The sequence below is a fragment of the Bombus huntii genome, chromosome 1, assembly GCF_024542735.1.
Source record: "Bombus huntii isolate Logan2020A chromosome 1, iyBomHunt1.1, whole genome shotgun sequence".
NCBI classification, from domain to species: Eukaryota; Metazoa; Arthropoda; class Insecta; order Hymenoptera; family Apidae; genus Bombus; species Bombus huntii.
The window spans coordinates 7,758,703-7,769,901 of record NC_066238.1 but is presented as its reverse complement, the minus strand read 5'-3'; the positions used below and the strand labels follow the sequence as shown (position 1 = coordinate 7,769,901).

The window sequence follows — 11,199 nt, the reverse complement described above, 5'->3', positions numbered from 1 at the left end:
CTGCAGTGGAATGTAAACATAATACATTTCAGATTTTTTATTTTTACACATTTGGTTTTAGTAACGTAGAATTTAGCTTATAATTTGCAAAATATCCGCACATATGCACAATTGCGACAGAAACAGAATTTTCAAAAGAACGTTCAAATGTTATTCATATGATTATATCATTTAAATATATACTTAGTCAATTATAAGTGGATAAGACACGTGCTCTGCATTTTACTACAATAAAAAGATATGGCCGAATGAGAGGGGGCAGTAGATAAGTTTGACAGCTGAAAGATAGCGAATAATCGGTAAAGGGGCTCCTTCCGTTTGATAATATCTCGTTATCGTCACTCGTAATACATAAGAAAAATGGTGCTTCGTAATACATAAGAAAAATGCTTGCGTACGCTGCAATACACGTACTGCCTTGTCAAGTGTTCATACCTGGAATTGCATATGCATTCCTATACTATATTATTTGCAAGATTTTGATGATAATGTTTCACGCTTTCCTAAAATTATCCCTAAACATATAAACATATTCCTAAAATTATTCTCTAAAAACACTACCTTTTCGAAATTTTACAATTTTTGAGTAAATGCAGATTATCGCAGATTTTCTAATAACTTCTTAACAAAATTTTTTCTTCTATAAAAATCGAACTTTTTGTGTAGTGCAAAGATAAAAGGGACATAACATGAAAAAGATGATATTTTAATTCATCATAATATATTTTATTCCTTATTCCGGGAAGCTGCAATAAATACCATTGAAATATCAAATATACATGCTTTTTTAATATGTAAAACTTTAAATTGCAATGGAAATTATAAGTAAAAATGGGGACAAGGCTTGGAAAATTGTTCTATCCATGTTGAAACCAACGTCTACGACCTGTTGTGCCACTTCCAGGAAGTTCTTGTTCGAGAAAATGGACATGTAGAATGTTAAGTACTTGTTCAAGACCACTTCATACACCAAGTCTCTAAACACCTTGGCGTGCTCAATTTTGTCTTCGTAGAGACGCGACAGGTCATCCATCGGAATAAGGGAGCGACATCCTCCATATAGCCATTGATTCCACCGGTGACCTTGTAAGGAATCAAGTAAGCTGTTATCCTAGAGGTCAGAGGTCGGATACTAAGGGCTTTGTTGAAATTGTTCACCACCAAATTTACATCAAAACCATTGCCCTGCGTATAGTTCAGCAGCACCTTGAATTCAGGCGCCTGTTCCAAGTTTTGTACACATTGTTTCGACTCGTTGCTGTTCATCAACTTCATGGCTGTTTGGAAATGTTCGTCCTGGGCCAGGTATGCTTTCGATATTTCGAGGAGCTCCTCGATCGAGATCAAGTCGACAAATTACTGGAGCTCCCTGGCGAGATCCAAACCCGTGAATGGGACTTGGAGGGCGTTCAGAGAATTGACCGCAATCAGAACAACCAAGAACGCTATGATGTCTGTCATCTGCAAAAAATGAATTCGTTGAATATGACTGATACACGTTTATGTTTTGAGGAAGGAATTCTACTGCTTTATTACGCTATGGGTATAATGAATGCACGTTGTGAACCATAAAGTATCTGAAAAATGATGTAGCTACTCTCATCATAAAATTCTAGTTCGTGAGTATCCAATGTATCATAGTCTAAGGTACTGTTCTGTGACAAATCGGATAGAGGATCGATGTACAAAATTTAACGGAATCAGGATTAAAAATGCTTCATGTATGTAAAAGTCAACAATTTTCTCTTCTTCTTTGACTTCTTTTAGTTAATCATATTTCGCCTCTTGATATGAACTACCTCCAGGTTGTGTCCCGTTGCATTTTACGTACGAATAGGGCAGATCGTAAATGCATTTCGATAAGCTTAATCGATTTCATTGTGTACTTGTAAAATACGTTATATCGTACTCCGATTGCAAATGACTTAGCCTAGCTTCATATAACTATGCAATTTCCAATTAAGTAGTATTAATGTTATGAACTTGTCGATTTGTGAAAATGTTTCGAAGACGTGCGATGTTACCTGTGACACCAGCGTGTCAATTTCACATGACTGTTACGTCATGGAACAGATCGAAAATAATTTTAGGTTTGTGGCATACAGCTATATATTGGCATGAAGCTATATATTGTACCAGCTTGTTATATCAGTTCCAAGAAGATGTTTCCTTGACCTCCATAGCCTCCTTTGGGAGCTTCGTTAAGAGTGACACAAAAACATCGTTCACATAGGAAATGTTTATTGACGTATGATGGCTATTTTCCCAACTCCATCGAGACCTCGCGCCATTCATTCACAAACATCTATGGTAGGAAAGGAATGCGTTTCTTCTGCAAAAAAATGTCTAGATGTTACACAACTTGTTTAATTACAAGCGGATCAAGCAGATGTTTTGTATTAACACGGTAGAAATGCATGATAGAAAGAGGGAGCAATAGGTATATAAGAAGCCCACCCTCCCGGTTGATAATAATCTCGTCAACAAAACTCGAGTTGCTACTTCATAGTAGATAAGAGATATGTTTGTATACAATTCCTCGATATTCTGCGGTAACATCTATTTTCTGATACAATTGCGCAAAAAATGTTTACTCCGCAACTGTATATTACTCATAACGAGATTTCCTCGATAATGTTTTACATTTCTTACATTTCCAAAAAGTATTATCTGTCTTGTTAAATGTTACTTTATATTGGTATACGCATGTGGTTACCAACAATGTTTTAATAAAATTTTTTCTTATGTAAAAATTGGACTACTTAATAGTGTAGTGGTAACAAGGATGTAGATGAAGAAGGTGATATTTCAATGCAATATAATTATACTTTATTCTTTAAGAGATAAATGAACAATAAGCATTATGGAACTGAGTTCTTAAAACCTAATACTTTCAACTTTAAATTACAGTGGAAGTTATAAGTAGTGAGGGAGCTAAAACGAGGAAATAGTTTCTATCGATGCCAGAGTTTTCGGCCTGTTTTTCCAAATTTTGGAAGTGCTTATTCGAGAAAATGGATAGGTAGAAAGGTACGTATTTGGCGGAGATCACTTCGTGCACGAAATCCCTGAATGCCTTGGAGTTTGCTATCCTGTCTTCGTAGATCTGCGCAAATTTATCCATCGAAATAAGTCTACCGATATCGTAGATGTAGCCTTGGATTCCACCGGTGATATTGCGGTAAGGGGTCGAATAAGCTTGTATCCTAGAGTCCAGAGGTGGGATACCAAGGGCTTTGTTGAAGTTGTTTGTCACCAATTTTATATCAAAACCACGTTCCTGTATAAAGTCCAACAGCATTTTGAATTCCGGTGCCTTTTCGACATCCTGTACCCATTGTTTCGATTCACTGCTCCTGACCAACTTTATAGCTATTTGGAATTGTTTGTCCTGGGCCAGATAGGCTTTCGATACTGCGAGAATTTCATCGTTCGGGGTTATGTCCACGAACTGCTGGAAATCCCTGGCGAGCTCGCCTGAACCCGTGGCTGGGACTTTGAAGGCATTCAGAGGACTGGCCGCGACCAGGACGACCAAGAGAGCTGCGATGGCTTTCATCTGCGAAGAAACGAAATCTCTGAATATCGTTGATACACGTACACATGGGTTCAGAGGAAAAAGTTTATATTGATCTGTGATTGATTATATTGTGTTTGTAATTAACTCTACTCCTATTTTATCCGCAGCACAAATAGAATGCTTTCTTACGTTATGGTTATAGAAGATGCGCGTTCTGACTAATAAAGTATCGATAAAAATGACGGGAAATTCAATAGAATAAACAAAAAAGATTATGTTTCGTATGTAAAAATACAAAATTTGTTCGTATAGATTGGTCACCAATGAAAATGGTGCATGTTTAGCACACGTTTAATTTAATGAAATTGTATGGGTAGGTACCTACCTTTGATACTTCTCTTCTCTTTTGACTTGCTTTAATCGTTTGTAGTTTTCTCCTCGACCTGTTGTAACAGCAGGTCGTGTCCTGGTGCATTTTATATACAGGTGAAGCAAGCGATAATTGTAGTTCGATAAGATTAATAGATTTCTAGATACCCCCGTAAAATGCGTCATCTCATATTCTATTGGCATGTAACTTATTTCAGTGCTATATCTCTCCTTCGCTATCCATTGTATCGTGTTAACTGTAAGAACATGTATCGATTCCTAGAAATGTTTTGATAAACTTTTTATGTCTCCTGCATGCTAGTTTCACAATGGTAATCACACAGATTATCGATCAATTCGAAGGAAGCTTTCTTGATAAAGGAATCTGTATAATGTACGAGCTTATTCTATCAAGAAAAAGTTTCTTCGACTTCTTTAGCCTGCTTTGGGAGCTTCATAAAAAAAGGCATACAAACATAACACCACATAGGATATATTTATCTATCGACATATGGTGGCTACTTTCATAGCTTCATCGAGACCTTTCCCCTTCCCGAATATAAGCGCGAAAACATCCTTCACACAACTTTAATCGAATATGAATTAAGGCATAGATTACAATTTCCATTGTTTCGTTACTGTTTCGCCGCGTGAATCCACTAGAGGCATTGAAGAAGCCACGTCAAATACTACTCGAAAGAGATCTTAGATGAATTAAACAATTTTTTATAACAAGAACTATGATACAAAAGTACCATTAATATTCTCATAATATTTCACATTAGAAATTGTAAAGGACACTTTCAATTGCACGAATGTTCAAGGTATAACATATGACGTTGATGGTTCATGTAACTGTGCAAAGTCTGCTTCTTCCTTACGAGAAAAGATATAAAATTCATTGCGGTCAATGTTCCATTTCTATAGGTGGAAAAAGTCATGCCATTTTGGAAGGAATGGGCGCCATACGGTGCGGCACGGCGATGTAAATACGAGTAACGCTCGCGATCAAGCTGTTAAATAAATTTATGTAGATATTGATCGCCTAAAGATTGTCATAAATAGTTAATAATCATTACTGAGAAATAAATTGCAATGAAATGTCAACGTGACAAATTCCAAATTTCTTACTCTTATACATTTGGTTTTGGTATTGTAAAATCTATCTTAGAATTTGCAAAATATCCGCAAACATGTTCGATAGCAATAGAATACGATATATTCCTAAAATTTTTGTAATGTTCTTCAACTTGTTTAATTACGAACGAGTGAATCAGCAGGCATATATTAACACAGGAACATGATAGAAAGAGAGAGAGAGAGAGAGGGGAGGGGGGGAGCATAAATATAATTATATGATTGTAAGATTACAGGTAATTTTTTAAGGGGGAGCTTCCGCTTAATAGTATTTTGTCAACAACATTCGAATTGCCACCTCATAGTAGATAAGAAAAATGTTCGTACACAATTTCTTGATATTCCTTGATGGTAACATTTCTTTTTGCATACAATTGCGCAAAAAATGCTCACTCGTGGAGCTGTATATTACTCATTGCGAGGTTTTCTCGATAATGTTTTACATTCTTATCAGTAAAAGAATTATCGGTCTTATTAAATGTTCCTTTATATTGGTATAAATATGTAGTTGACAAAATTTTTTAATAAAATTTTTTTCTTATGTAAAAATTGGACTACTTAATAGTGTAGTGGTAATAAGGATGTAGATTAAAGAAAGATTAAACAAATATTTCAATGCACCATAATTATATTTTATTTATTACGAAACAAATGAACAATAAGCATTGTCGAATTGAATTCCTAAAACCTAATACTTTCAACTTTAAATTACAGTGGAAAGTATAAGTATTAAGGAAGCGGAAACTTGGAAATAGTTTCTATTGATGCCGACGTTTGCGGCCTGTTGTTCCAAATTTTGGTAGTGCTTATTCGAGAAAATGGACACGTACAAGGATATGTGTTCGGCGGAGCTCATTTCGTGCATGAAATCCTTGAATACCTTGGAGTTCGCTATCTTCTCTTCGTACAGTTGCTCAAACTCATCTATCGGAATAAGACTACCGATATCGTGGACGTAACCTTCGATTCCACCGGTAATCATGATATGAGGAGCGAAGAAGGTTTTTATCCTAGAAATCACAGATGGGATACCAAGAGCTTTGTTGAAGCGGTTCACCAGCAATTTTATATCCAAACCGCTGTTCTGCATATAGTCCAGCATCTTTTTGAATTCAAAGTTCTGTTCGATATCTTGTACCCATTGTTTCGATTCGTTGGACCTGAATAACTCAACGGCTATTTGGAATTCTCTATCCTGAGCCAGGTAGGCTTTCGATATTTCGAGAATCTTTCCAATCGGGATCACGTCGAGGAAAGGCTGGAGCTCCCTTGCTAGAGCGCCCGAACCCGTGGCTGGGAGTTGGGTAGCATTCAGAGGACTGGCCGAAACCAGGGCAACCAAGAGTGCTACAATAACTTTCATCTGTAAAAAAATTAGTTCTTTATTTTTGTTGATGACCGCTTATGTTTAGAGAAAGAAGTTTAGACTGCTTTAATAGGATATGGTTACAGTGGATGCGCATTCCGATGAATAAAATATTTGCAAGATGTAGCTAGTCTTATAACGAATTTGTTAAAACTTCAGTTGGTGAGCATCCAGTGTATCATAGCCTTCAAGGCAAAGAGGAAAATTCTATACTTCATGTCTGTGAAAAGCAACAATTTTTGCAAATAGCTCATTGATCATTAAAATGATGCATGCTTGGCAGTCGTCTAATTCAAAGAAATTTGTATCGGTACTTACTTTCGATGCTTTTCTTCTCCTTTGACTTTTTTTAGTCGCGTTTCGATGTAAACTACTGCCAAGTTGTATCCCATCGTATTTTATATACAAGTTGCGGAGATGATAATGTTATTTCGATAAGATTTATCAATTTGAAGATATACTTGTGAACTGCGTTATCTCGTATTCTCCTTGCAAATTACTCTAGTTTCATATCTCTGTCTCATGTTCGGAATCGTAATAATTATAAAAACATATCGATCCATGGAAATGTTTTGATGATATGTGACGTGACACCTGAGTGCGAGTTTCATATTGATAGTCAAACAATTAGAAAAATATCTTGGTTTCATGATAAACGAAACTGTATGAAGTACCAGCTTATTTCACTAAATCAAAGGAGAATACATTAGCTGACAAATTTCCTCTACCTTTGTGACCTGCTTTGGGAGCTTCATTAAGCGAAATGTAAAAATGTTTGCACATAGAAAATATTCATTGACGTATGATAGCTACTTTCCAGCTTCGGCGAGACCACTCACCCACCCGATTTTTATTAAGCACGTAATCTTCCTGTATAGAACTATTACCGAATTGCATAAAATTAAAGTTTGCCCAAAATTGCAGTTTCGCTTCTATTTTGTCGCGTGAATCAACCGTATGCTTCGGTAAAGGCACATCAACGAAAGGAATCTTAGACGAACTAAACAATTTTTCATAAAGGCAACTGTAATGCAAATATACTCTTAGTATTTTCATAATATTTCGCACCCTTAATTGAAGATACGCACGTGCACCTTCGTTTACGTAACTATTCAAAACTCATCCATATCGTATCAGAACTTGGTTCCTAAAGATGTTCGATTGGTATTCATCGATCGGTATTCATCCCTAAACACATGCCCAGTACCGTATTCTCAAAGCGGTCAGCGCTTCATTTCTCGGGGTGGAAATTTAAGTCACGCCGTCGCGGAAGGAATTAATTCCGTTGAAGACGTCGCTTAGTCGTATGAACGAAACATACCGGTGTGAGTTCGACGAGGACGAGGTCGAAGGGTGTACGGATGACGGGGGGAGATACAGGGCTCGGGGCTGTGCTAAGGCAAGCGGCTCGCGGTGTCTGCGGCAAACAATTCCAATTAACTCGCTGGAATTGGAATAGGACTCCTCTCGTCGACGCTTTCTCGACCGAGAGATCGTCTCCTGGGTGCACGAACGTCGACGACGACGTGGGGAACGCGCGCGCGTTCCTCGCCTGGCCTTTCTCACCCTCTTCCATCCACGTTCTTCGATATCTTCCTCTCCGTCCACGCGCAGAAATTAGCTGTCCATCTAAAAAGTTGGCGAAAACACGCTCCACTGACAAGGAGAACGAGAGATTACGCAACTCACGCTTACTGAAATGAAAAAACTTGGTGGATCTTCCAAGTTTCCTCATTGATATTTACATTTCAATTGAGAATCCTCGATCGAAAGGACGGAACAGCGTATTTTCGAAAACAAATATTCACACGATCAGAACATCGGTGCATAATTTCTTGATCCTCGTCCTAACATCCGTCTCTCTATCTGTCCTACTCGAAAGGCGGAGCTGGTTGGTAGCCGGGGAGGTATAATTCAATCAGGCTTTGGTAGGGGATGTTTGTCAAGTACGGTTTCTTTGCACGTGCACCGTGGGCGAGTGAATAGCTACCCGTTGGACCATTATCCGGCGCATAATGCTCGTCATCGTCGTCATCGTCGGCCAGGGATAGAGCAAGACAAGGAAGAAGAAGAAGAGAGACACACAGAGAGAGAGAGAGAGAGTGAGAGAGAGAGAGAATCATAAAGCACAGGGTTGGGCCGTCGCCCTAGACAATGCGGTTCTTGAGCTGCTCAGATATTGAAGACGCCCGAAAGCGGTGTGTACCAATCTCGGTGTGTACCTAGCGTCTAGCCCGCTACTCTACATTATTAAATCTCACCCGTGTGGACCGGCCACACAGGACGATGGTGTTCTTTCGTCGCTTTCGAGATGCCGTCGACCGACGTGCGTCGAATTTTCAACGGGACAGAACGCCCGGCTAACATGGTGGGACGTTATCACGCGTTATCGTCCCACACTGTGGTGTGTAGAAAAATTTAAAGGGTATCTTAGACGATAGTGGTAGCGATTAACGGTAATAATCGGTGGTTACGTAGAAAATGCTGAAACGATATTCTTTTCGAAACTCTTTCGACGCGTAATATTTTTCGTTACACCAACTTAACCTCCCACCCTTTGTTCCAATCAATCGACGCACGCAGCCAACATCAGGTATACCTACGTAAGTCGCACTTCTCAATTATCGATACTTATCCTCAAGGTTTGTTGTCCAATGGTATTATTTAGTATGATTTTTATTGTTCACGTGAAATTCTATCATTCCACTCGAAACACTTCAAGTGTTTTCGTGGAATTTACTACAGGTATCGATTTTCCTAGCAATTAAATAGAATTTCATCAAGGATTTCTAAACAGCGTTAAGTAATTGTTCCTTTGTTTCTGATAACTGGAAAAGGAAAGAATGAGATTGTTACTCATTTCAAGAGATTTTGATCATTTTTTTAATCAAAGTTTAATTTTAAAAATCTGCATTTTTGGGATAAAATCTTTATTGCGATAAAGATGCGGAATAAGAAGTAGGAAAAGTAATTGATTCTAGAAACTAGTATATTAAATTTTCGAAATTATACTCCTAATCAAATAACGTAAGCAACATCATGCAACGAAATTTTCCCTATTCGTTCCATTTCAAACATTCCTTCTTTTACTCAATAATCGCATAAAACGTCGTAAAATTTCTTTGTGTGTGAACGGGGCAAAAGCATGGTTCGCGTGGTGGTTGAAAATAATTCAGAAAGCACTAGTCCATGTGGCTCGTCTTAAGCAGCAATAACCGGGTCCAATTAGCCGGTGAGAACTACATATTCCGTCTCCCATTTACGACGGCATAATGCTACCTGTTTCACGCAGAGCCACGTATAATTACAGACTAATGCCGGAGCGTCCGCAATCGTGGCAGGTGGCACATAATCGCGGCCTCGTAACCCTCGAACGAGTTAATCCGTGAGACGTCGCGCCGTTTGCCGCGACGCCTGCAACCAGTGTCATCTCGTCGTCGCCGTTAGACGTCGTCGACGTCGACGGCTCTGCGTGGTTGTCGTCGCCGGTGAAATCGTCGGGCAAGAGACGACATTTAAAAGTAGCTATATAGCGGGACTTGATCCGCTTACCGGGTTTAAAAGTCAAGTGCTAAAAGCGCAATTCATCCCATCCAGCCTGGATATAGTGGGGAAAAGGTGGAGACCGGAGGAAATCGGCCGTGGAGAAGTTTCTAGGAGGACGATAGAGGAAACATAGTTGGCTGTTCTCGCTCTGGTGTCTCTGCTCGTCGTCGTTCTGACCACTTCGTTCAACGGCTCATTTTATTTTCCGACGCGAGAAGGTATCGTTCGTCCCGTATGAAAGTCTGCCTGCCTTCTTTCTCCCTTTTCTTTTTTCTTTTCTTTCTTTCGTACCAGCCTCGTTCGTTTCGTTCGTCCGTCTCGCGCTCTTGTTTCTAGTTTCTGTGTTTCTATTTTCTGCCTCTTCCAAGATTGGAGGGTCGACGGAGCGGAAACAAGGGGTGACTGCGTCCTTTCTCTGCCACACGGTTTTTTTTCTCTTCTTTCCGTTTGCGCGCCGCTCGAGTGGCACCGTTTACCGAAGCTGAAGGTACGTAGTACGTATTATTGCGACGGCAATCGTTCCCGGGATAAGCAATGAAATTTCAAAGTCTAGAATCAACCCTCTAAGGACTTGTGCATATTGCTTCGTCCAAGTCTTGTATATTGACATTTGCGGTTTTGAAATATTTCATGTTTCGTGTGTTCTTTTCTTTGACTGTGTTGTTAAGTATTAGGATCTAGGAATCTGCTTTTACAATTTGTTGAAGTGGTTACCACTTCTAAGAAAACTCTATATCTGGTCTTTTTGGTTTTCTCAAACACTGAAGCCATCGACAGCGTGTAGACAAAAGACTGCAACGAAGACAGGCCATAAACAGTAGACAGGCAACGTTGGCTTCGGGGTTTTCAGTTATTGGGTAACACAGCTAGCGTACGGATCTGGACCAGCTCAAATTATATTCTTACTTATAATTACACTTCTATTTAAATATATTTTCTGCCTTGCAATTTATCCACGAGCTTTCTCTGTTTACACGTCGAATAACCTCAACACAATTGTCTGTCTGCAATAACCAAAACGGTAGAATTCACACAAGTAATTCATTTTTCATTACTTCTAACAGTAAGAGTTACTTCTATAAAATTTGTCCCCTTTATCTAATTACTCCTAGATAATTATTCTTGGGTAAAGCATTCACTTAAATGATCGTTAACTGTTCCCTATTAATTTTCCTAACTACCTATCATGCCGTAACTACATAACATCCAAACTATTGTAACGTTACATTATATATGTATGTCTGTCATTTCTGCCTGATGG

At 38.8% G+C, this 11,199-nt stretch overlaps 1 protein-coding gene and 1 pseudogene across 1 annotated transcript; both read right to left on the bottom strand.

The window, feature by feature from the left end:
* Positions 1-434: 434 nt before the first annotated feature.
* On the bottom strand, positions 435-10,952 carry LOC126868578 (uncharacterized; annotated as a pseudogene).
* Positions 2,807-4,062, bottom strand: LOC126867339 (uncharacterized). The gene is made up of 2 exons (XM_050621763.1): positions 3,906-4,062; positions 2,807-3,559 (listed from the first exon to the last, which is right to left on the bottom strand). The coding sequence occupies exons 1-2, from the start codon at positions 3,993-3,995 to the stop codon at positions 2,900-2,902; spliced, it is 750 nt and encodes a 249-aa protein (XP_050477720.1). The 5' UTR covers positions 3,996-4,062; the 3' UTR covers positions 2,807-2,899.
* Positions 10,953-11,199: the final 247 nt, after the last annotated feature.

Coding starts and splice junctions, on each gene's coding strand:
- LOC126867339 (XM_050621763.1), bottom strand. CDS start 3,995: ATGCACCAGGACACGACCTGCTGTTACAACAGGTCGAGGAGAAAACTA. Junction 3,560..3,905: donor AGAGAAGAGAAGTATCAAAG/GTAGGTACCTAC, acceptor GTTTCTTCGCAG/ATGAAAGCCATCGCAGCTCT.